General features: G+C 36.7%; 1 protein-coding gene across 2 annotated transcripts in view; it reads left to right on the forward strand.

The window, feature by feature from the left end:
• The window catches only part of BABAM2 (BRISC and BRCA1 A complex member 2), a 398,861-nt gene that overhangs the window by 142,492 nt on the left and 230,703 nt on the right, over positions 1 to 25,666 (forward strand). For both annotated transcript variants that reach the window (XM_012788308.2, XM_076000639.1), the window contains exon 6: positions 3,375 to 3,449. In XM_012788308.2, coding sequence (XP_012643762.1) covers positions 3,375 to 3,449 — 75 coding nt within the window. The remainder of the gene's footprint in view (positions 1 to 3,374; positions 3,450 to 25,666) is intronic.

A 25,666-nucleotide genomic window follows, 5' to 3' on the forward strand; every position in this document is an offset into this window, starting at 1 on the left:
GTGAGAGATAATGGTGGTTCAGACCAGTGGGTGTGGAGGTGGTGAAAAGTGGTTGGATTCAGGATATATTTTGAAGGTAGATTCAACAGGATTTCCTGTCACTTTGAACGTGGGGGTGAGAGAAAAAGAAAGGGGTCTAAGATGCTTCTGAGGTTTTTGGCCTGAGAGACTGAAAGAATAGAATTGGCATTTACTGCAACAGGGAATAAATATCGAGAAAAGAGCACAAAATCAGGAATTTGATTTTGTTTATGGTAGTTGGATAAATGAAATTTGAATTAGGAAAATATCTGGGATGGAGTTATAAAATTTAGGAATCACCAACTTATAAATATTATTTAAAGTCCTGAGCCTTAATGAGATCACCTGGGGAGTGTAGATAAAGCAAAGGGGCTTAGAGTTAAGCCTGGGTGTGCTCTAGTGTTCAGAGGGAGTGACTAGAGGGAGGCCCAGTGAAGGAGAAAAGACCCTGGAAACTGGGACTATGGAAACCAACTGAAGAATGTTCTAGGAAAGAAGTGATCAGCTGCATCAAAATGATGCTGACAGAACATGAAGATGAAGACTGAGAAATGACCATTGGATTTGGCAAGGGAGAGGTCATTGGTGATTTTGATGAACTGTTGTAGTGGAGTGGCGGGGAGGAAAGGCTGACTGGAGAGGGTTTAAGAGAGGATAATAAAAGAGGAAATGTGAATCTCAAATAGAGACTAATTCTTTTTTTTTTTTTTTTTGAGACAGAGTCTCACTCTGTTACCCTGGCTAGAGTGCCGTGGCGTTAGCCTAGCTCATAGCAACCTCAAACTCCTGGGCTTAAATGATCCTCCTGCCTTAGCCTCCCGAGTAGCTGGGACTACAGGCATGTGCCACCATGCCTGGCTAATTTTTTCTCTATATATTTTTAGTTGGCCAATTACTTTCTATTTTTAGTAGAGACAGGGTCTTGTTCTTGCTCAGGCTGCTTTCGAACTCCTGACCTTGAGCGAACTGCCTGCCTCGGCCTCCCAGAGTGGTAGGATTACAGGCGTGAGCCATTGTGCCTGGACTAGAGACTAATTCTTTACAGGAGATTATTTTGTAAAGTAGAACAAGAAAATGAGATGGGAGCTGAAGAAGGATATGAAGTCAATGAATACTTTTTTAAAATGATGTTTGTATGCTGATGGGAATGATTGGCTAAAGAAGGGGAAATTAGTTATATAGGAGAAAGAAAATGGGGACATTTGTTGGGAACATGTATCCTTTTTTTTTAAAGAGATAGGATCTCATTATGTTGCCCAAGTTGGACTCGACGCCTGGACTCAAGTGATCCTCCTGACTGAACCTCCCGAGTGGCTGGGACTACAGGTGTGAGCCACTGCCCGTGGCTTAATATATTCTTGGATGGGTGTTTCTTCTTCTATAGCACTGTACACAGCACTAAAGGAAGACTTTTCTGTGTTTCTTTTCACACCCTCAAGCTCTCACTGGGCTAGGTGCCCTCTTATAAGCTCTTACTTAACTCTGTACTGTTGTATGTTGCCTCTATACTTACTGCTTTCAAAGTATGACCCCTTGTACTTAGGTCCAGCTGTGTCTTGATCTAAAGAACCACACTTAACAGGCCATGTTAGTTTTAAAGTCCTCTGGAAGCTTAACATAATACCAAAACCACACCTTTTTGGTAATCTTGGACTATAACAGAAGGCAAGAATTATACTAGGATCTCACAAACCTCCCACCCACCATGATGAGCTATTTGTAGATCCTTAGTGGCTCTTAAGTATCCTCCCAGGTGTTGGGTTGTGAATAGCTGGCACATAACGGCATTCAGTCCTGAGAAGTGCTGTTCAGCTGAGCTTCAGTACTGTTTCTCACCATTGGTGTTCCTGGTGGCACAGTGGCTTCTGTGACTCTATCTGGCTTGCCTCAGCTTTGATTCTGTCCATTCAATTTTCATTTCTGCTTTTTCTGTCACAGGGTTAGGCTTTTGGTGATGAAGAAATGCTCTGTCCTTAGCCAGAGGCTGATGAAAGTTAAAAGATGTTGTAAGGAGTAATACAAACAACAAACAACTAGGCAGATGTTCGCTATCACTGTTGTCTGCTGAGCTCAAGGTTTATATTTCTGCATTTTCTAGGTTTTAAGTCAGAGTTTTAAAATTAGGGCCGGAACTTTGAAGCCAGTTGCTAGGATGTTTGTAGAAAGGAGAGATTACTTGTGGAATCATATGTAAGAGGTGTGCATGCATGCTTATGTGCATTCTTCCACCTATCCATAAAAAAATGTTTGTAAATGCTTGCTGTGAATATAGATGTGTTTTGGGAAGTTTCTACTGCTCGTATTTTAAAGGAGGGAAGACAGTGAAGAGATTGGGAGCTCTTTAGTAGTCACAATATGAAAAGATAGAGATTCACTCTTTAGAGTAGTTCTAGAGATCATCCCTGGAATTCTTTGTTCAAACATGTCTAAGTAAAACCCACTGTGTTAAAATACCAAGCTGAGCTATACACTTGCAGTGAGACAGAATGGAGACCCTGGATTCTATCAGCTCAGCATACATCTTTGTTGCCTTTGCAGAGGTTCCCTGGAACCCTTAGGTCTCTGTATAGCCCAGTTGGAAACCTGTCCTCTAGACTATAATAAAGTTTTTAAAAATGTGATTTATTAGTCTTTCCCATCATAAAAATTGAGAGGGAAACTTTTTTCTTTTACATGAGTTTTCTCTCTTAAAAAATAGAAGTTGTTATTTATAGCTTAGTTAAATGTTTTAAATCTCCAAATCTCTAAGCATCTTTCTTATGGAGATTAGTTCATAGAAGAAATTACTGAAAACTATTAGTTGATGATAATGATGTTAATGGACTGTCAGGAAAATTATTTGTGGTATCCACTGATATACTCCTTTACATGGGTAGAAGTTTGACTTTTATATATACTTCAGACACATTGTAGTATAAAGGATGGTGATGTATGTTATTGGGTTGTGGGTTATAAATATTAGTGAAGTGGTCTGATTGCTTGAGTAAAAACAAGTGAATAAAAGGGGTAGGTCTGTATTGTTTGGGTTTTTTAAAAAAAACGATAATCATATATTCATGTATTCCTTTCATACTTTTAAGAAACAAAAAGGTAATACTACTGTATTATAATTTTATTGCACATTTAAAATGCAGATTTTTAAAATTAAAATTGTGCTTTTTAGTAACTAATAATTTAAGAATTCTTTTTGATCCTCCCCTACTTTTCCAACCTTCTTTTCTTGCCTGCTGTTAGGAAACCCAAATTGAAGATGCTTGCATTTTGAACAGGTTGAACTTATGGCCTTGGCTATAATTGTCATTTCACAATCTATTTTTGATTTTAATTTTATTATTATACCCTTCTTTCTACAGACTGGTGAATTTTCAGCTCGTTTCCTTTTGAAGTTGCCAGTGGATTTCAGCAATATTCCCACATACCTTCTCAAGGTAAAAGTATATGATTATCAATATGAGAATATAAATGAGCTTTAAAAATAATTATTTCACTCAATATTTGTATGACTGGTTTGCCAGCATTTTGTTTAGATATTGAATTCTACTAAAAATATTTATTGCCTGAAGATCCATTGAATTATTTTCTAGGCTGGGCACAGTGGTTCACACCTGTAATCCTAGCACTTTGGGAGGCTGAAGCAGGAGGGTTGCTTGAGGCCAGGAGTTCGAGACCAGTCTGGGCAAAATAGTGAGACTCCGTCTCTACAAAAATAAAAAAATTAGCTGGGTTTGGTGGCACGTGCCTGTAGTCCCCGCTACTTGGGAGACTGAGGCAGGAGGATTGCTGAGCCCAGGAGTTTGAGGTTGCTGTGACCTATGATTGCACCACTCCAGTCCAGCCTGGGCAATAGAATGAGATGCTATCTCTAAAACAACAACAGCAAAACACATCCATTGAGTTATATTGTTACCTGAAAAGGTAGCTTTAACAGTTATTTAGAACTGAGTTTTTTGTATAAGATAAAATTAGTATAGGTAAATTAAACTTTGGAAAAAAATCACTTTTATTTAATAATCATATCGGGATGAAAGACTTTCATAGAAATTGTCTAATATGCATTCTGTCTTTAAGTAGGATTTCATATTAACTATGCTGCACTAAAAGGCATTTCATGTTCTTTATTTATGTCAGCATTTGAACCTCAGGCCCCTTTAAACTTAGGCTGTCCTGAAGAAAGCCAGAATCCAGTTAGACCTGTGTATATGGCATTCTTTAAAATATGTAGGCAAAGTGTGGCCTGGGGTACAGCTACTTTGGGAAAAGGTCTGTAAATGCTTTGCAGAAAAGAGGTAGAATCTAAGTGATTAGTCTAGGGTTAGTATGAGAGAAACTAAAGGGACTAGGAGCAAGTTCTAAGAAGGAAGCTTTAAGACAAATGCCTATGTTCACCATAGATGAGGATTTGGGTTGTGATTTAAGGTTTGACTGGCTTCCCTGTGCCCTGTATTTCAACCTGTGGTGATTTAATTTCAGTTTTCTAATGTAAGAAAAATTTCTACTTTCCTAATTTTATGTTAGTATTTATAACTGTCTAAAGAAAGAATCCTTGTACAAGTTTCCCTGAATATTTCAGTAATCAATAAATTATATTAGATAATAATCTTGATAATTATTGGGAATATGACTTGATAGAATATATACTATATACCATATATAATATATATATCATATATTATATGGTTCTTACATGGGATAGAGTGTTTTTATTCTGAACATGAAGTGTGACTTCAGAGTCTGAATTTTACTTTTGGTTGAGGTGTATCAAAGGGTTAGATAAATCATTGGCATAAAAACTTGGTCAGTAGGAAAATATTTCTGTATTTGGTAGTATTCTTTATTTGCGCAAACTCATATATACCAAATGGGAAATGTACAAATCCTCTGTTTCTGTAGTCCACATAGCAGGAAGTAGAATCCATGTTGAATAGTCTGTAGATCAGGCGTAGACCAACTTTCCCATGTCTGTTCCACTTGAGCTCAGTTGTGCACCCCTGAATTTCCTAACTGCTATGTTTATCGGGAAAAATAGTGGTCCCCAGTATAAAGGGGAGATTACAAAAATGATAAAAGTGTAAGTATTCGCTTCAGTTAGTAAACCAAAGAAAGATTGTCTAATAATTATGTACTTTTCCTTAAGCAAGGACTAGTTATTAGAATTTGCTGCTTTTAATTTTCTTAGGGTGTAGTGAAAACTGACTCATGTATGTTTCTGTCTTTATTTTTGTCCTGAGAATTATTGAACGTAACAATATGATGCTAACTAAGAAAGCATTGGGTTTTGTTTTTGAAAACCATGCTCCATAATGAGGTAGCTAAAGAAAAGGTTCAAATTGTCTACTAAAAATTTTATCTTCTGAACAAGAAGTACTCAGAAGCTAAGAATATAGAAGCTTACTTGTAAACATGATGTGTATTTGAATTAGCCTCTTAAAAATAATGATCATGTTTTATACAGAATATAGGGAAGTTAAAATCCTAGAGCTAGGAACCCTTTAGTAGCATCATACAGAAATATGTAGGAAAGTTGATGGATTCCACTTAACTGGAAGCTTGAATAGCAATTATTTTCTGCTGACAGTGGCTATTGCTAAGAAAATAAATGTTAACTTTTCTTTGTTGGATAAGAAAAGACCACATTGTTTACGTAGTCTAAATAGTTCTCGTAGTGTCTCTAAACTAGATATCACTAAGCCTTAGCCCAAAGCCAGAAGCAGGGTTATAACCAATATACTATGACTAAAGTACATGGACTTCTATTGGCATCACTTAACATCACACAGCCCATTCATCCTGATGGATTGCCTGCAGAAATTTAGCTCCACTATGGAGCCTGAGTCATGACACTATATGGAAATGAAGTGAGGGTGAAAAAGCTAAAATAGGTCATCTGTATCAGGAGATGAAGCTCTCATCCTTCTGCTGAAGCCACTGTGGCTGTACTGATCAGTCAGGACACAATCAGTGCATAACACAGATCACTCTGCCAAGCAGAGGCAGAAAGTAGGAATTAAGTTCAGGATATCAGGACTTGTTCAGGAGCCTAAGACAGGCAGAGAGTTGTAGTGAGCATCTAGTTTGTAACTATATGATGGTCTAAGCAGGTCATTGACATGGGAGAGAGCATCTGAGTGTCCTTGTGTGGTGAGAAAATTCAGTGTAGGAAGTATCTCCTTCGCCTGACATTGGCTAGCAGGTTACCTACTTAGAGTCAGCCTGCTTTCTAATCAAACCTAGGTAGCCACTGCCAATGTTCACAGGGCCAGGCAGATACTGAAAAGGAGTGAATCTGACTTGATACAATATAGTAGGAAATGGTAAGAACTGTAACGAACTAGCACATATGTGCTTCATCTAAAGACAACAGCTGTTATACAGCTACAGAATTGTTTTCCATGTGAGAGTTTGGGCCAGTGTTGCCAGATATGCAGATATTATTAAAAAGAGCTGAAAGACTCAGGCTTTTTTTTTTATATGAAAAACAACTGCCTTTTAAGTAATAGCAATGATAAATATTTTTAAGAAATACTGTGCAGGCTAAACAGAATACCTCTGTGTATTTGCCATGCCTGTGGGTTCATTTGTGATCATTGTTCTAAAATCTAAGAGTCTTATAATTAGGTAGCCAGCAGAAGACTCTTATTCCCGTTCATTGATTTACACTATGCAGTGTGGTGATAAGGGAGATCTTACCCACTGGTTGACAGAAGGAGAGCCTTGAACTGGAATCCCACCCAGTATTCTAAGCCTTACCCACTATCCTGAGCTGCTCATCACAAATGCGACAGAGTGCCCACAATGGGCTTGGCTTGTTTTTGGAGTGCAGTACACTGAAGAACATCTAAATATTGATTTGACTTAAAATGACACTAGGATTAGACAAACAACACGAAAGAAATTCAAGCATAATCATTGTACTCTAATACCTCATAATATAGTTGATAAGACAAAGTTAACAAACATTAATTGAAAGGAGGCTGGATGCTGTGGCTCTTGCCTGTAGTTCCAGCTACTTGGAAGGCTGAGAAAGAAGGATCGCTTGAGCCCAGGAGTTAGAGGTTGCAGTGAGCTAGGTGACGCCACTGCACTCTAGCTGGGGCAACAGAGCAAGACTCTGTCTCAAAAAAGAGAAATAGTTAAATGCTAATTTGTATGCTACGTGTGCAGTAGCCTTAAAAAAAAAACAAAACTAAAGATTGTTATGAATTGTAATGATTAGAGAAACCTTTATAACCAAGTTTGGGCATTAATTAGACCTTTAAAGAGGTAGAGATTTTTAAGGCTAGAAAGGGAGGAAGAACAGATCAGGTATACTTTTGAACACACAATCAGTGGCAGGACTGTGTGGACATACTTATTTGGAGAAGTAGTAATCTAGGCTGCAAGAGATACTTCTTGTAAGTATCTTTTATCTCTCAGTTGAGAGATAAAAACAGGAAAGACAAATGGAAAAAATCTTGAATGCTAGGAGATTGATTTTAGAATTCATTAAGCAGGTAGTCTTAATCCCCTTGTAATTGGGTTACCATAGTAATAGCTTCCTATTTTATTTCCTTGCCTCTATTTCCTCCATGCCCAATCATTTTGCAGTGTTACTACTAGAGTAGTCTGCTTTAATCTTCTCTTGAAACCAGTAATAGTTTCTTATTGGATGCTGCTTACAGAGCCTGCCCTCCCAGGCAGTGTCATTTTATACTGCTCCCTAACATGTGCTTTTAATCTGAAGCAGGCAGCCCTCCCCGCTGTCCTGCTAGGGCTGTGAGATTTCTCAGAGCTGTCACTTTGCTTGTGCTCTTCCTTCTAGCTATGAAGTCCCTACTGTTTCATCCTCTGGCAAATTCACTTAATTGACATAAGAATAAAAAGAAGTGCTGAGAAATTCAGGTTACTTGACCAAGACCATAAATGTTTATTTGGAGCTGTTGACAAAATGTCTAGTCTTGATTATTGGCAGCTAGGGCAAGAGAGGTGCTAAGAGGTCTAGGTGGAGAGTCAGTGGGATAACGAAACCAAAGCGAGCCTTTTGAAGGAGGAAGTTTAGCATGTAACTGTGGGAAAGCCTGAATTCAGACGATTTAATGGAATAGAATTGCTATGTAGATACAAGAACAATAGGAGCTCAGAGTCGTGTAAACCAAAGGTTTTAAAATGTTCATGAAGAAGGGAATGCTCCAATGCCATTGAAGGAATTAGAACCAATAAAAGACATTTGATTTGGTGAGAGAGGAATAGAGGCTAGATTGTTGGTGTTAATGAGGATATAAGTGATTAGGAAATTTACTCCATGGGTATTTGACAAATTGAATTGTGGAAATGGGATGGAAACTTGAATTGAAATGATCAAGTGAAATTATTATTAAGAAGAAAAAATAGTCAAAATAAACATAAGGTTTTTTACAAAATTGTTTTAATTCATGATATACTTGAATGCTGATAATTGTACTAATGCTCTCTCGTTAAAAAGTTTAAAGGAAATGTTGCTGGGAAAAACCCATTTCAAGAAGTGATATCATTGTTTCATATAGTTAAGAGAAATAGGTAATGGCATGAGTGTTTAAAAAAAGTGTGTGTACTATAGTCCCATTTTGTGACTTGTCATCAATGCTTGAGTAATTCTGCAGAGAAATTTTTGAAATTTCTCTTTCTTCTCACCTTCCCTTAGGAACAGGGGAGGATTTTACATTCTCTGCACCCAGAAGAAGAGAATAAGGCTGATTAATGTCCTTAGAATTGTTTTTTGGATGAATTCTTATATTGTCTTTTATTATTTGGAATTGTTGGAAAGTCCATTTAGTTTTATGTGTTTACTAGAAAGGAAACTGGTAATTTCCCCCAAATGATCTCATTATTTAAAATCCAGCAAGCTTATTAGGGCAGTATGTATTGATTATAATTTTTTTCTCACCAGGCGTAAGAAGCAAACACTAAAAAACTCTCTGATCCTTATAAGTGAGTATAAATTCAAAGGCTGACCTCACAAAAATTGTTCTCTAAATCACAGAGTAAATGATGCCTCAGAATTTGAGAGTTTTTAGTTTAGGGAATTTTTTGGATCCAATAAAGTCACACTTAATAATCAGCTTTTAAAATGAAAGACTGCATTAACCCACTCTTGTGAAATCTGCCTTTAAAGCAAGATAGCTGTCTGGTGTTTGAAAGACCATAAAGAATTCACAGGGAACCTTCATCTTCTTATCTTAAAGGAAATAGTTTCTGTCTAATCAAATAGGAGTGGGCATACTTTTAGAAAAATAGGAATGTGTACCTGGAAGAAAGTACTGTAAAAGTAGGGTGCTGTTTATTTCTGCAATAAGTCTGATTTATTGTTGCTAAATTTGAGCCAAAATTTGCATTTGAGACTTACTCACAAAGAAAGCGGTGAGATGGTCTGAATTTCACAGGGAACTACTGCCTCTTTCTTTATTAGGTAGGGGACCCATGACTGCTCTTAGTTCATTGTCCTTGTTCCATGTCCCTTCTCGAGAAAGAAGCAGGACTTAGAGAAAAATATACATACTCTGGTTCAGGGGCCAGCAAGCTTCTCTAAAGGGCAAGATAGTAAAATTTTAGGCTTGTGTGCCATATGGTCTCTGTCACAACTACTCAACTCTGCTGTCATAGCATGAAAGCAGCTACAGACAGTATGTAAATGAATGAGTGTGGCTGGGTTCCAATAAAGCTTTATTTTCATGTTTGAGATGATGGGTATGCTAATTACCCTGATCTGATCACTGTATATTATATGTATTGAAACATCACTATGTACCCCATGAATATGTACAGTTATTATTTGCCATTAAAAACATGAATTTATAAAAGGAAAACAAAAAATGCTTTATTTTAAAAAACAGGCATTGGGCTGGTTTTGGCCTTTGGGCAGTAGTTTGCTGATCCCTTGTCTAGATTATGGAGGGGAGTTTTTCTCCACAAAGGCACCTGGTATATCAGAGATAGATTAGTGAAAGGATTTGGCTCAATGAGCATGAGTGGCTTTAATACCATAGTCTCTTTGTATTTTATTAGTACCTTCAACTCTGTCTCCCTCTCTTCCTCCCTTCTTTCCTTCCTTTTCTGCTTTTCTTCTTTTCTTCTATCTTCTCTCTTATTTATAAATAATTTATTAATAACATATAATTTACTGAATTCTTTTCCAGCTCTTGGAAGGGCCTCTTTAGTTGATATTTTGGTCAGTCTGATGACTGCATGTCGTGACGTCTTCCTGTTTGCATTGAATCTCCCAGGGGTCCTCTGAGCTTCTTGAACTTGTATATCGAGATTTTGAGCAAGGCCTGGGAAATTTTCCTCTATTATATCTTCAAATAGCTTGTCTAACCCTTGAGTGTTGTCTTCTTCTCCTTCCGGTAACCCTATGACTCTCACATTAGGTTTCTTCACATAATCCCACAGCTCTTGTAGGCTTTGCTCTTTTCTCTTGTTTTTCTACTCTATCTCTGTGACTGATTTATTTAATTGGAGGGTGTTATCTTCAATGTCTGAGATTCTTTCTTCTGTTTGATCTACCCTGTTCTTGAGACTTTCCACTGTATTTTGTAGTTCCCTGAATTGATTCTTCATTTCCAGCAGTTTGGTTAAACTTTTCTTCATTGTGTCGATCTCTTTAGTGAACTTTTTTTCCAGGTTCTGGAGGCTTTTTGTGGTTTCTTTGTGTTGGTTATTGAGTTGTTGTTGCAGCTCGGTGAGTGTTCTTATGATCCACATTTGAAATTCCTCTTCTGTCATTTTGGTTGCCTGATTTTGGTTGGTGTCTGTTTCTAGGGGGCTGGTGCTCCTTTTTGGGGGTGTGTTTTCCGTTTGGTTCTTCATATTTCCTGAGTTCCTTTGCTGATTTCTTCCCATGTCGATCTGTTGTTGTTTCTTCCCTTTAGGTTTTTGTTTGGGTATTCACTCGCCTTGTTTAGTTTCTGAGCTGTTAGGTGGTGTCTGTGGGTGAGATTCGACCACTCCCTGTATGATGAGTTAGTAGGTGCCGTGAAAAGGGTGTGCAGGATGTCCTCCCTGTCAGTAGGTGGCACTTGCTTGAAGGAACAAGCTACGCTGTTGTTTTTGTGTCCTGTTTTCAGCTGTTGTTCCTGTAGAGAGGCATTCTAGTGCCTCAGGTGGTCGGTGGGGCCCTGGGACTTCCAGGTATGTCCTTTTCTCCTCCTCAGTGAGGGCTGGTCTAGGAGAGAGTCTGGGTGGAGCTGTGTTGGGTAAGCCTGCCCTCAGGTACCACCATTGTTGTTAGCAGGGGTCAAAGTTCTGTTCTCTGCTTCCAGGCAAAGCTGTCAGGGAGGGGCTGGAATGGCCCCGCTCAGTCAGAAAGTCTACGTGTGGGGTGGGGCTGTCTGAGACCTGCAGTCTGGTCTTTCCACCCTCCGCAGCTACTCCTGGACCTCTGCCAGCAGGCCAGACCATACGCCACCAGGCCTCCCCTGATTGTGATGCCGGCAGGGAGGTTCCCTGCGCAGGCTGGGCTCACGGCCTCCCTTTGGAAGGAGGGTTGCCCTCTAGGACACTGATCTACCCCTGAAGGCACACACACCTCAGTAGGCTGTTCGCATATATCCCTTCTGTGCCCCGGGCAATGCAAGACCTGGGTGCATGGGATCTGGTCTGCAGGTCTGACCTCTGGGCCCCAGAGTTCAAACTGTATCTGCACCAGGGAGAGGAGTGCCAGTCCCAATTTGTCCACAGGGAGCCCAAGCTGGGTCTATGTCTCTCAGCCTCAGGGTCTGCCCCATTCTCCTGGGATCACCGTGCCAGCAGCACATGGGAGGGCTGGCGGGTAGGGAGCTCACAGTCTGAGTTCCCCTTAGTCAGCTGTAAGGCCCCAAAAGGGAAGGTCCAGTTCCCTGGAGGTCCTCCGGCTGGTGGCTATATTGTCTCTCTGGGGAGCTGCAGGTAGGGTTGGCGGAGGGGAGAACGAGGCAATATGGCGCCTGCTGTGTGGCTTAGGTCTGTGCACATGGAGGTGCCCCGAGGGATTTGGGCGCTTGGTGCCCCATCCGCTACTGGCTTACCACTCACTGGTGGTGGCTGTCTCTGGGCTGTTGTCTGCAGGTCTGTCCACCCGCTGGGGAGCCCATCAGCAGTCCAAGATGCAGGGGAGGGGAAACTTGGCCGATCCACCTCCCCTTCCTGCTGGTCTCTGGGCTGCTCCAGCAGTCTCAGCTTCCAGTTCTTCTCTGGAACTCCTCCCGTGGGGTCTCCTGTGGTCTCAGGTACCCCTCCTTCCGACCCTCATCCGCTGTATGCTCCTCTTCTTGCTTCTTTCTTCTAATTTCTGCTAGAATCTGTCTTTTCTGCAGAGATACTCTGTCTGGCGGTGTTTCTCCTCCGCCATCTTGATTTCCCTCTGAATTCTTTTCCAAAATCTTAGTTTGTCCAGCTGTTAAAAAGAGGTCAACTATTGCTATGATCTGAAAGTTTGTATCCTTCTCCCTCAAATTCATATGTTGAAATCCTAACCCCCAAAGTTATCGTGTTAGGGGGTGGGGTCTTTAGGGAGGTGATTACGTCATGAGGATGGAGCCCTCACTAATAAGGTTAGTACCCTTTTAAAAGAGACCCCAGAGAGCTATCTAAAGGGGTGAGCCTGAGGACACAGCGAGAAGGCACCATCTGTGAACCAGGAAACAGGCCTTTACCAGACACCAAATCTGCTGGTGCCTTAATCATGGACTTCCTATCCTCCAGAACTGTAAGAAGTAATTTTCAGTTTTTTATAAGCTACCCAGTTTATAGTGTTTTCTTATGCCAATCTGCACTAAGATAGCTGTGCACACCACACAGGATTGTTGGGAATATTAATGAGATAATAAATATGATGTTTCTTAAAATACTTCTGAGCTTGGACTAGGTGCAGAAAAGAAATGGTTTTGATTTCATTTAGTCATTTAATTTGTATTGTAGATTATTGAATTTATTGTGGACTAGGAAGAAAGAATTTCTTTGTAATTAAGATACAATTATGTTTATTACTTTACTTTTCTTCTTTCCTGATTTCCCTTACCTAGAATTTAAAACTCAAACTTATACTTACCCTGAATTTCCAAATACCATTTATGGTAATTCTGACAATAGTATATTTTCCTACTAAAAATGAAGGGCAGTCATAGGTAGCTTCTTAGAATAGAATTGGTGTAGCCATTATGGAAAAAAACTATGGGAGTTTCTAAAGAAGTTAAAAATAGAACCACTATATAATCCAGCAATCCTTCCTCTGGGCATATATCCAAAGGAAATGAAATCACAATCTCATAAAGATATCTGCATTCCCATGCTCATTGCAGTTTTAGTCACACTAGCCAAAAAATGGAAACAGCCTAAGTGTCCATTGATGGATGAATAGATAAAGAAACTGTGGTACGTATATGCATTGGAATATTATTCATTCCTGAAAAAGATGAGATCTTGCCATTTGCTGCAACATGGATGAGCCTGGCGGACATTATGCTAAATGAAATAAGCCAGACACAGAAAGACAAATATTGTGTGATCTCACTTGTATGTAGAATCTTAAAAAACAGGTTCCAATCTGTGTAGAGAACAAAATAGTGGTTACCAGAGATGGGGGGTGGAGGAGTGAAGGGCAGAGGATGTAAAGTAATAGACATGTGGTATGAACAAGTCTAAAGAGCTCATGTGCAACATGAAGACTACAGGTAATAAAATTGTACTATATCTAGAATTCATGCAAAATGAGTAGATTTTAGTTGCTTTTGCCATAAAACAAAAAAAATGAGTAACTATTTGAGATGATGGTTGCTTCACTCTAATAACCTTTTCTCTGTCTATATGTATCTCATAACATCAGGTTGTATACCTTAAATATATACTATAAAATTTATTTGAAAAAACTTTCCCTTTTGGTTTTATGGTTTTACAGTTTATTTTGCTTTTATTTTTTATAGTGTGCTTCTGTTTTCTTTTTTTCAAAATTACAATTTTAAAATGTAGGTGTATCTCAAATGATTATCAGTTGACCTGTTTTGCTGCCCCATCCCTATATATAGCAATAGTCCTTCAAGTACAGTCTTTTCTGCTACAGAGCATGCTTTAATAACATGAATTAGTTCATACACAGTTGGTGAATAGTAGAAACATTTCAGTATAATCCAAAAGTTGCCATGGTTTATAGATTTTTTTTAGCACATTAATATATTAATCACTAAGTAACTACAGGTAAATGCAAAGTACACTAATACAGATGAACATAGTAAGCTATAGAGGCATATTGTATTACATTATTTATTATTAGGAATATAGCATGTCATTTTAAGTATATTAATATTTTTACTGGAATTCCTTTGATTTTTATCAATGATGTGCTTACAAAGTTGCACAGGCCTTAAATGGTCTGCCCTTAACCATATTTTCCTCATAATCCTTTTATTTTTAGTGTGTAATTTACTATAATGCAGTTTTTTTTAAAGGAATATGTATGTTATATTACAGCAGTGACACTTGAATTTTAAAATTTATAGGCTAGGCACCTTTAATCCTTTACATTTTCCATATATGCTGTAGGTTTTTAAATCCTTCTCCATTCTCGTACTTCTCTTCAGGCAGTATTCCAGATTGGATCACTATTTAGCATCTCTCTTAAACTGTGGTGCCCAGAAATAAGCACAAAACTCCAGGGAGGATTGACGAGGCCAGTATTCATTAGGACTCTGAGCTTCAACATTAATTAGCACTTATTGAGCTTGTAAAAAAACCAAACCTTTTCATCTTACTAATCTTGTTTTATGCAGTTGGTTTTTTAAACAGAAGTGTAGATTAATCCTTTCATATCCACTTTTTGGATGTGCCCAATTTTTCAGCCTGTTTATGGGAGAGTTATTGCAACCCATAATCCAGAAAGGGAAGTGAGGGTAGCACAATGAGGATAACAGGAATTATGGGATGTGATCATTACAGTTGACTATTTTTTACCTGGAGCTGCCTTCCGCTACGGTGGCATTTTCTTCACCCACATCTTAAAGGCACCACCTGGCACCTGAAAAGGGTTGTTCCAGTTGATTTCTGTCATCTGTTCTCATTAAACCATTTTCATTAATCAGATTTACAACTCAATAAAAGTAAAATCTGGTTAGGGGCATAAGGTGACTAAGCAGACAATAGTGTAATACAAATCAGAATAATTTAAGTACCATAAAAAAAGTACACAGTTCTTTAGTATGTTGGTGAGAGATTATATATGGCTGGGAAAAACCTTTATAAAGTAGGTGACATTTGGAATGGGCCCATGAAAAACCTAGTTTTGAAAAAGAGAAGCTAGAGTAAAAGAATGAAAAAAATAAACAATGAACATTATTTTAGGTGGCAAGAGTGGCATATTGGAGAACAGTAGAATGGTCAATTTGGGCTGAATCATAGAACATGTGCACAAAGTAATGGGAGGTAAGAAAGGAAAGGCATTTTTAAAACATAATGATACAGGTTTTAAATACTCCACTCAAGGTTTTAGTGATTGTTTTGGGGTAGGGTGGTACTATTATTAGGATTGTATTAGGAAGAGAAAATCTGCCAAAAACTATATATAAAATGATTGGGGAGGTGGAAGAAGGAAATGAGGCTGGAGTCCAAATCCAGATCTGTTATGATAGGGCTCAAAGTGATGTAAAACTTATTAATATTAAGTCTCCAGGTGATCCATGTTTCAGATTTGCTGAAGTTTCCCTCTCTCTCTCTCTCTCTCTCTCTCTCTCTCTCTCTCTCTCCCTCTCTCTTCTCTCTCTCTCTCTTACCCCCACACACATATAAACACAATATATATGTACATTGTATAATTATATATATCAGCTGGAGTGCTTGATTATCTAACTCTGTGATTAACCTGGAAAAATGAGGGTGAGGAAAGGATGCAGCCAGAACCTTGTGGCCAGTGCTACACAAAGCACATCTGTTTTGGTACACAATGAGATAAGTGCAGAATTGAGAGTGTTCAGAAACATTTAAGCAGTTGACAGAATAATCAAAAGTCTGCTGAATCTAATGATAAAAATGTTGGGTTTGTATTTTGTATGTTCTAAAAAATTTTTCTTTTTCTAGTAATTCATTTTTAATGTACTTTACAAATCCATCAGTTGGTGATGGATTAGAGAGAAAAAACAACAAACAATAATTGCTCCTTCATGAACAAGTGGGTTTATTCGAGGGATGCAAGGTAGGCTAAATATTAAAAAATCAGTAGTATAACTAATCATATTAACAAACTAAAAATAAAAATCGTGATCATCTCAATAGACACAGAAAAAGCATTTGACAAGATTGAACATCCATTCCTGATAAAAATGCTTGGGAATTTATGAATAGAAAGGAACTTCCTCAACCTGATAAAGTGCATCTGTGAAAATTCTATAGTTAATATCATACTTAATGGTGAAAGACCAAATGTTTTTTCCCTAAGATTAACAAGGCAAAAATGTTTACTGTCACCAATTCTATTTAATATTGGAAGTCCTAGCCAGTGCATTAAGTCAAGAAAAAGGAATAAAAGGCATTCAGCATAGAAAAGAAGAAATAAAACTGTTTCACAGATGGTAGATTGTCTATGTCACAAAGCCTAAGAAATATTCAAAAAAGCTTCTAGAATTAATAAGTGAATTTTGCAATGTAGCAGATTATAAGACAATATATAAAAATAAACTTTATTTCTATATGCTAACAATAAATAATTAGAAATTGAAATTAAAAAATACTATTTATAATAACATCAAAAATATAAAATATTTAGGGTTAAATCTAACAAAATATATGAAAGACCTTTGTATCGAAACCTATAAAACGTTGCTGAGAGAAACTAAAGAAGACATAAACAAAAATGTCATGTTCATATGTTAGAAGACTCATTATTGTAAGATATAAGATTGTAAAATGTAAGACTCATTATCCTAAGACTGTAAGATATCAGTTCTTCTTAAATTAGTATATAGATCTAACACAATTCTAGCAAGTCAAAATCTCATCAGAAATTATAGAAATTGGCAATACGATTCTAAAATTTTGAAATACCAACGACCTAGAATAACCAAAAACAACTCTGAAAAAGAAGAACAAAATTGGAGGACTCAAACTTCCTAATTTCAAAGGCTTGTTATAAAGCTCCAGTAATCAAGACAGTGTGGTTATGGTCTAGAGAAGAAAATATAGCCAATGGAACAGAGTATTCAGAAATAGACCCACACATACATGAACAATTGATTTTTTAACAAAAGTGCAAAGGCAATTCAGAGGAGAAAGGATAATCTTTTCAATAAATGGTGCTGGAACAATTGGAGATATATATATATATATTAAAAAAAAAAGAAGGTTCAATCCATGCCCTGACTCAAGTAAAATTAAAGTCAAAATGGATTCTAGACCTCAAAGTAAAATCTAAAACTACCAAAGTTCTAGAAGAAAACATTTGATACAACCTCAGTAAAGTTATTTTTTTTAAATCTGAGTTCTAATTTCATGTACACTGAATATCAACAGAGGTAACACACATAAACAGGAGCTCTTTGGGGTTCTCAGGACTTGTAAAAAGGAGTCCTGAACAGTTTGAGAACTGGTGCTTATAGACTTTGTGGCCAATTGTATTTCCTAGTGGATTCAGAGCAATATATAAACATTTCCAGAATTGTTACCTGCTTAATAAAACTTCTCCTGCATTATCAGTAATGATCCTTGTATTGAAAAGGTATTGTCAGCTCATACCAATGTAGAGTAAAGCTGAAATCTTCAGAAAAATTAATCCTACTCATAAATTGTCAGCATCTAGGGTTTAGGAAACGTATCATTAGTTTAGATACATTTAATGAAGACTGGAGTGTAGAAATCTTAAGTGCTTGTCCCTTGGGTTTCTTATGTCTGCCATTCTGTGTTATGACTCACAGCCACCTACATATTCAAGGCCTGTGTGGTTTAATGTCACCACTAGCATTTAGAGAGAGGGACTTTGGTCCGAATCTTGCCATTGTTAGAGATGGCAATGCTGCATGTTTACATTCAATCCTCACAGCCACCCTGTGAGGTGGCACCGTGGATGTTTGGTTTTTTTTGTCTGCCTAGCATCTCTCTTTCTCTTTTTCTTGTAATAGTATCCCATGCCCATGTTCTTTTCCCGACTTTATCCATGTGATTCTGGTAGGGCTGTTCATCACAGTTCCTCTATCGCCTGGCACAGATTAAGTTAGTCTGAGAACTGGATGTGTGATCCAAGCTTGCTCAGTCACAGTCCTTCCTAGGACATTGAAAAACTGATGTAGAAAGGGAAGAATCTTTTTTCTTTGCTGAAATGTTTCTAAGCTGGATAAATTGATTGACTCTAGGACTACAGGCACCTATGTTTCCCATCATGCAGGAAAAGCCTCTAGATAGCACTGTGCGGTAGAAATATAAAGTAAGCCACATATGTAACTTAATGTTTTCTAGTAGCAACATTAAAAAAACTGAAAAGAAACAGGTGAAATTAATTTTAATAGTTTCATTTAACCTATTATACTCAAAATATTTTAACATGTAATAAAAATAAAAATTATTAATGACATATATATATATTTGTACTAAGTCTTCGAAATCTGGTGTGTATTTTACTCACTACCACTTCTCAATTCAGACTAGTGACATTCCAAATGCACAATAGCCACACTTGGTTAGTGGCTACCATATTAAATAGTTTAGCTCTGTACAGTGGGGATAAAGGAAGCCAACATAGAAAAAGAAGCAAAGATGAGAGGTAAAGATTTAGAGAGAGAGAGAGAAAGTACTGTCAGTGGTGAGGCTTTTGGTTTCAGTCCTTGAGGTTTGAGGAACTATTTTGGCTTAAGCTCCTATAACCATCTGTTCTTTGGAGTCTCTGAGTCCCTCTCATAGTTTTCTAATAAGTAACCTTTTTTATACGAGTAGGATTTGGGGTTTTTGTCAGTTATAATGAGAAAATCTTTACTCGTACACTAAAGCATTATTATACTCATTTTTTTTTTTTTTTTTTTTTAGGCAGTGTCTCACTCTGTTGCCTGGGCTAGAGTGCCATGGCATCAGCCTAGCTCACAGCAACCTCAACGTCCTGGGCTCAAGCAGTCCTTCTGCCTCAGCCTCCCGAGTAGCTGGGACTACAGGCATGCACCACCATGCCCAACTAATTTTTTCTGTATATTTTTAGTTGGCCAATTAATTTCTTTCCATTTTTTTTTTTTTTTAGTAGAAATGGGGTCTTGCTCTTGCTCAGGCTGGTTTAGAACTCCTGACCTTGAGCCATCTGCCTGCCTCAGCCTCCCAGAGTGCTAGGATTACAGGTGTGAGCTACCGCACCCAGCCCTCATTTTTTTAAGATGAAAAAGGTACATGGGTTGGCCAGGGTTATCCTAACTATATATGGCAGGGCCTAAATTATAGTCCTGATTTGTCTCGCTCAAAAGCTCACACTCTTTCTACCACTGGAGATTGCCGTGGAAGCTACCTGTAGAGCAGGCCCTTTTTGCTGCATGAAGGGATGGGATTTCAATGTCTAACATAGTTCTTTCTAGACTCTTATACAAAGGAATTGTGAAAATACTTATTTGTTTACAGGAACTTTTTGGTGGGGACCCATAATAGTCCTGTCAACATATTTTACCTCCTTCCTTTTCAAAAAAAATGACTTTAGCAAGTCACTTGGCACCAAATGGAACCTAGTTCAGTTCTACGTACCTTGTGGGCACCTGCATGCTTTCTTGTAGACTGGTAGAGTAATCTAATCTTGTTTCATTTGAAATATATTGGCACGTCCAGGAAACTTTATTAGCACCTCTGAACAATTACGTCATTAAAGAGCAAGACTTAGAGGCTTGTTAAGGCTATGTGGGATCTGTTTTCCAAACTGAATAAAGTTAAGCAGTTTTATGATAATTTTAGAACAATTCAGTCATTTCTAGTTGCTGTAACTGATGTTGCAAATAACTGGAAATTAACATGAGGCTATTTTTGTTTCTCAGAATCATCCTTTTGAATGATTCCTATACTTTAATCTTCAATGGATAATTGATCCATTTTAGAAAACTGTCATAAACCCATATACTTGAGAATTAACATGAATGAGGCTGAAGTTTTATGCTAGGGCACCCAGGCAATCCATAATTACAGTAAAAAAATGTATGCTTGATGATAAACAGCTAAAAGTTCAACTTAATTTATTTACTCACTATCAGAAGTTTCATTATTAGACAATAATATAACAAATCAAAATAGTTTAACTTTAGTAGCCAATGTAACAGAAAGTGACCCCAAATTAAAATCTACAAAGAATGAATGCTGACTTGTTTACAAGTGTGAGGTCCGAACCTGCTACCACTATGACCTTTTCTTACTTGAAAATTCCATTCATGCCTCTTTTATGCTATGTATTAAATTTTTTTTGAAAAAGATACTAGGTTTACATTGAGAATCTTCTTATTCATGGTCTTGTCAGAGTGGTCTTCTTGCTCACAGGTGCTATGACTGGCAGCTAATTCTCAATACCATAGGAACAATGTTCATGAGGTCTTGGCCATGACGGGAGCCACCCCTGGAGTCTGGTTCTCCTTCAATCTCACCTCTATTTTTCTAAACTTCAATAGGCTGGTTCTTTCCTTTCTTAGATGAAGGAAAGGAAACAACATCCATACATACACCCAGCTTAGAAGGGCTTCTGGGGTAGCTAACAAAGTGCCGTTTCTTTCAAGGGTATTTGTCTTTTAGTGAGTCACTAAAATGTGTGTGTAGTTTTCAGTATTTGCATTTTATTTTGTAATATAAAGGTAAAATAATTTTAAAAAGCAATACATTGAATATAGAAATGAATTATATTTTCTCTCTATTTGCCCTGCCTAGTTTTGCCTTTTGCTAAGAAATGCAGGGCTATAAAATCTATAATATTTAAGAAAATCTCCTTCAAAGCCATCCTTGGAAAGGATCTATCCATCTATTCAATATTTTTGTTGTATTGTTACTTTAAGTCAGGCATTGTACTTGATGCTGAGGATATATACAGTGGTAAATATGATAAATGTAGTCTTTGTCCTCACTGTCCTTGTTAGTCATATCAGTAATACCAACAGGTTAAAAGGCTATTTATTCTTTAGTATACTGTTTGGGAATATTATTGTTACTCAGTAAGAATTTTATTTTAAGGAAAATAAATAGATAAATATGTGTGTATATGATTTCATGATAATGTAGATGACTTCTTTTATCATTTGAGTGGACCCTAGTTTTTTCTTTTCTTTTAAAGAAACATTATGATCCATAATTATAGCAATTAAAATCTTAAATCTTAAAGGAAATATAAATCTAGAACTCATTCTATTTTTATTCAGTACATATATTTTGCTCAGTATGATGAGACTAGCATAATAAAGAATAGAAACAGACTTCTGATTATGTAATAGCCTGCAATTATTTTTATGGCCATTGCATTCCAATCTTCTTATGCAATATTTACAATGTACATGTGTAGCAAGGGCACAAAATACAAGTTCTAACAATCTTAACCATAAATCAGAATCAAGTCACGCAATGCAACATTTGTGAACTGCCTTGGCTGATGCAGACAACCTTTGTTAAGAATACATAAAATACTGGGGTAGATTTGGGATTTTAAGTTCTAAAATTTAATCAGCCCTACTCCATAATTAAAGATTCTACCAAGACAATTTTATATTAGTTTAATTGTGAAGATGATAAAAAACTCTTGTGTTATAATTGGAGAAAAACAAAATGTTTTAATATTGTATGAGTGTGATGAGAATTTCAGCAGATTATGACTACAAAAGATTATGATTCAGCCTGAAAACATAACCTATGGAAAATCATCAACTGTGCAGAATGAGCTCTTCCAGATGACAGATCTTACTAAGAAAACCTGCCAATGAAAGATAGAGAATGCTAGAAGAAAAAGAATCCCGTTGACTTTCAACATATGGCCCCGACACTGACATATCTTATAGTTTTTAGTGAATAGCAACCCAAAATAACTGGGTTGATAAAAACTAAAAAAATGAGTGCATGAATTTAAAAACTTCTGCTGTGATTTTTTTCCACTTTTATTTCAAAGGATATTTTAATGGAAAGTAAGTGTGTTTGCATGTGTGTATGATAGTGATGAAGAGGGGGGTACATCTTAATTACATTTTCCCCTTTTGGGGTAATAGAGACTCCTAGCAAACTGAAAATAAAGACAACTATCCGTGTAAGTTTACACATTAGTGAGAAAAGTTCTGTCATCACCTTTTATCCTCATTATTGGTTCTTTCAGCTACATACTTCCTGCATTTGTTCTTCTCTTCCTCTCTGTTCTCTCCAAGTATCTTTCTTTTTATCCTCTTCTTTTGTTCACTCTTTTCAACAACTGCTTAAAAAGAAAGGGGACACTGGAGATTATCTGGTGTACTTCTTGATATTAGGCAGATTATACAATATGTCTGAATGTTCTGTGACCCTCTTTCATACTCATTTTCACTTTCATTCAAGCAGTGGATAAATGCATACACACAATAATGTCAGTATTCCCGCTTTGCCACTCACCATTTATGTGCCTTGGTTTCCTCATCTGAAAACAAATGAGGTTATAACTACCTTCTTCCAAGAGTGGCTATAAGATTAAGTAAGTTAATACATGTAACCCGTCAGGTCAGTGACTACCACAGAACTCTTGTTAAGTGTTATCCTATTATTCCTGTGATTATGATTGTTATAAAAATTCTTAAAATAACAGGACAAATATTTACTAATTACTATGATTTACACAACAAATTCAAGCTCAGATGTTACATGGAATAAACTTAAAAGACTTAGATCTACACTTAGGCATTAGTTTCAAATAGATTCATTAAACCTAGCTATAATCAAATTACTTTTTCACTCTAGTTTTCCTTTTTGCTCTGAGAAAATCTTTTAATTTGCACAACAGCTTTCTAGTGTCTGTTCTGCCTGCTCTGGGATGCTATGAAAGCTATCCCTTTTGTTAGCTAACCTGACAAATTTTTATCCATGAGAGCTCCTCCTCTAATGCTTCATGCATGTCTCTTTTTCCATGGAAAGAAGCTACTTTGTTGTCTCCCACCTCCAATGGCCATCCCTTGGCTCTCTTCAGAAATCCCCAGGGAAGTTTTGTTCAGTAGGCAAAGAAGCATCATTCCTGATTCTCCTATCCCCAGCTCCAGCACAAGCTCTCTTACTAACGAAGACTTAGAAATACCTTCCTTATCAATCTTAACTTGTCAACAACTTGGCTTTGCACTGAAAGATATTTTCTTAAAGAGGTTATGCATTCCTCTCTTTATATGGACATTTAAAACCATGAGAACAAAACAGTGTTTCACTTGTAAAGGTCATTGAACTTTACTCTCAAGTAAAGTTACACACAAGATTTGTTCTATTTAGGTTTTGTAAGCCATACCTTAAAAAAAAAAAAGGTGTTAAAGTTAAGTCCTGAGCAAGAGCTCAAGTTCTTCAGTGATAACAGTAGCATACCTACTACCACTTATTGTGTAACTTTGACAAGTTGTTCAACCTCCTCTAAGCCTTCCTTAATTATAAAGGAAAATAATAAGATTTGTCCCAAATGTTGCATTACTAAGGAGTTCTCCCTTATCTCCATGTGTCCCATCCCAATCACAACCTTTTTCCTCCCTCCAAAAATAACCACTACTCTGACTGTTAAGAAGAAACCCTGGAAATTTTTAATGTTTTCATTACCCAAGTATGTATCCCTCAACTGCAGTTGAGTCTTACCTATTGTTCTAAACTTGATATATCTTTTAAGTCTCTTTTCATCTATGGGTTCCTTGTCTATTCCTTTCTTTTTCTTATAGTTTTTAAATCAGAACCCAGATCATTTACTTATAGTTTCCCACAGTCTAGATTTTGCTGACTGCAGACTCATTGTGCAGTTCAGCATGTTTCTATGCATTTTCTGCAAATTAGCAGCTGGATTGAAAGGCTTAATCAGATCTAGGTTCAATTCCTTTGGTAAGATTACAAGGGTGCTTGTGTTTTTTTAATCCAGAGACACATAGTGTGTGGTTGTCATTCTTTTTGTGATGTTAGTAGCTATTGCTGCTTAATACCTAGATCCATTAATTTATCAGGAGTTGCAAAATGGTGATATAATTTTATTCTTTTTTCATTTATTTGCTGGAATAATTTTATAAGGAAATGCTTCCCCGTTATCTATTATTTGGTTATCCAGTGGTACAATTCATATCAGAAATGTGTAATTCTTTCTATTTGCTCAGTTTTCAAGATAATGAATTGATCTGTCATCCTTCAAAATTGACTAATTAGTTATATATTTAAATTCATTTTGAACTCATGATTTTAAATATATTTGGGGCATTTCAATTTATCGCAATTATTACCGTTATTGAAATTCAAATGGTCCAATCTTTGGCCAGCTGTAGCCTCTTTGAGTTAGCTCTTGAGTCCTTTTGACATAACCCAAGTAGTCGTTATCTGGTATGCCGTGATGTTTGAAATTCTTCTTGTGTATTTATTCACCAAAATCTGAATCATTTTTCCAAAAAGCCTTGGTTAATGGAAAATGTTTAACTGTCACAGTCCTAGGCTTTTGGGATGCTCATTGTCACTGGGTTGATTTTTGTTTCTAGGTCTTTTCATGGTACAGATTTAGAAAATATATATTCAACATGTTTAAGAAACTTTTTATTACAGAAAATTTTGAACAATTTCAAAGAGAGTAGAGAGAATACTATACTGTACCATCATGTAGCCCATTACCTAATTTCAATAATTATCCCAAGGCTAATCTATTTTAACTCTATCCTCTTCCTTTCCTATCCCCCAAACTGGATTATTTTGAAGAAAATTCCATACATCATATAACTTCATTTGTAAGTACTTTAGCTTATTTTCAGTTTTTAATGCCACCCTCTGTCATCTCTTCTTCTCCCCTCTGAGGTTGAGTCCTCTGGTATTGACCTGGCTCTGCCACTTAACAGATATGACTTAGATGCTCTGATCGTCCATCTTCTCATTTCTCAAGGGAGGGACTGTTCTAGATGATCTCCAAGATTTCTTACACCCATAACAACTGTTCTTTTTCTTTTTTAAATATAGAAATGTTTACTTTTTTGTTTGTTTTTGATAAATACACGCTTATTGTAAAAATAAATGTAATGAGTTTAAATGTATGTAAAATAGAAAGGGAAAAAACCATAAAATACCATCATCTTCTAGAATTGACTATTATTAATAATACAGTCATCAATTTAGACTCTCTTGGTAATTTTCATAATTGGCTTCTTTGAGTTAACCAGGTATTATGGACTCATGTCATCCTTTAAAAAAATCTATAGGATTCAGGATTCTATTAAATAAATGTGTCATAATTTAACTAATAGGTTCTAGTGCTAAATATTAAGATTATTTTTAATATTTTGGGGGGGATAGAGACTTTGTAAAGAGTGCTACAGTAAACATCCATGAACACACATGCATATATGCATATATCTAATTTAGGATAAAGTCTTAGAAGCAGTACTGCTGGGTCAAAGAATATCCAAGAGTTTATATATATAAATATAAATATACTTATATATTTATATATATTTACATCTTTTTAACTCCTAGAAGATTCTATCAGTTTACACTTGCTCTAATTTTTATGATTAGTGCTGTCAGGAAA

This window comes from Microcebus murinus, chromosome 3 (genome assembly GCF_040939455.1).
Source record: "Microcebus murinus isolate Inina chromosome 3, M.murinus_Inina_mat1.0, whole genome shotgun sequence".
In the NCBI taxonomy this organism is placed as follows: Eukaryota; Metazoa; Chordata; class Mammalia; order Primates; family Cheirogaleidae; genus Microcebus; species Microcebus murinus.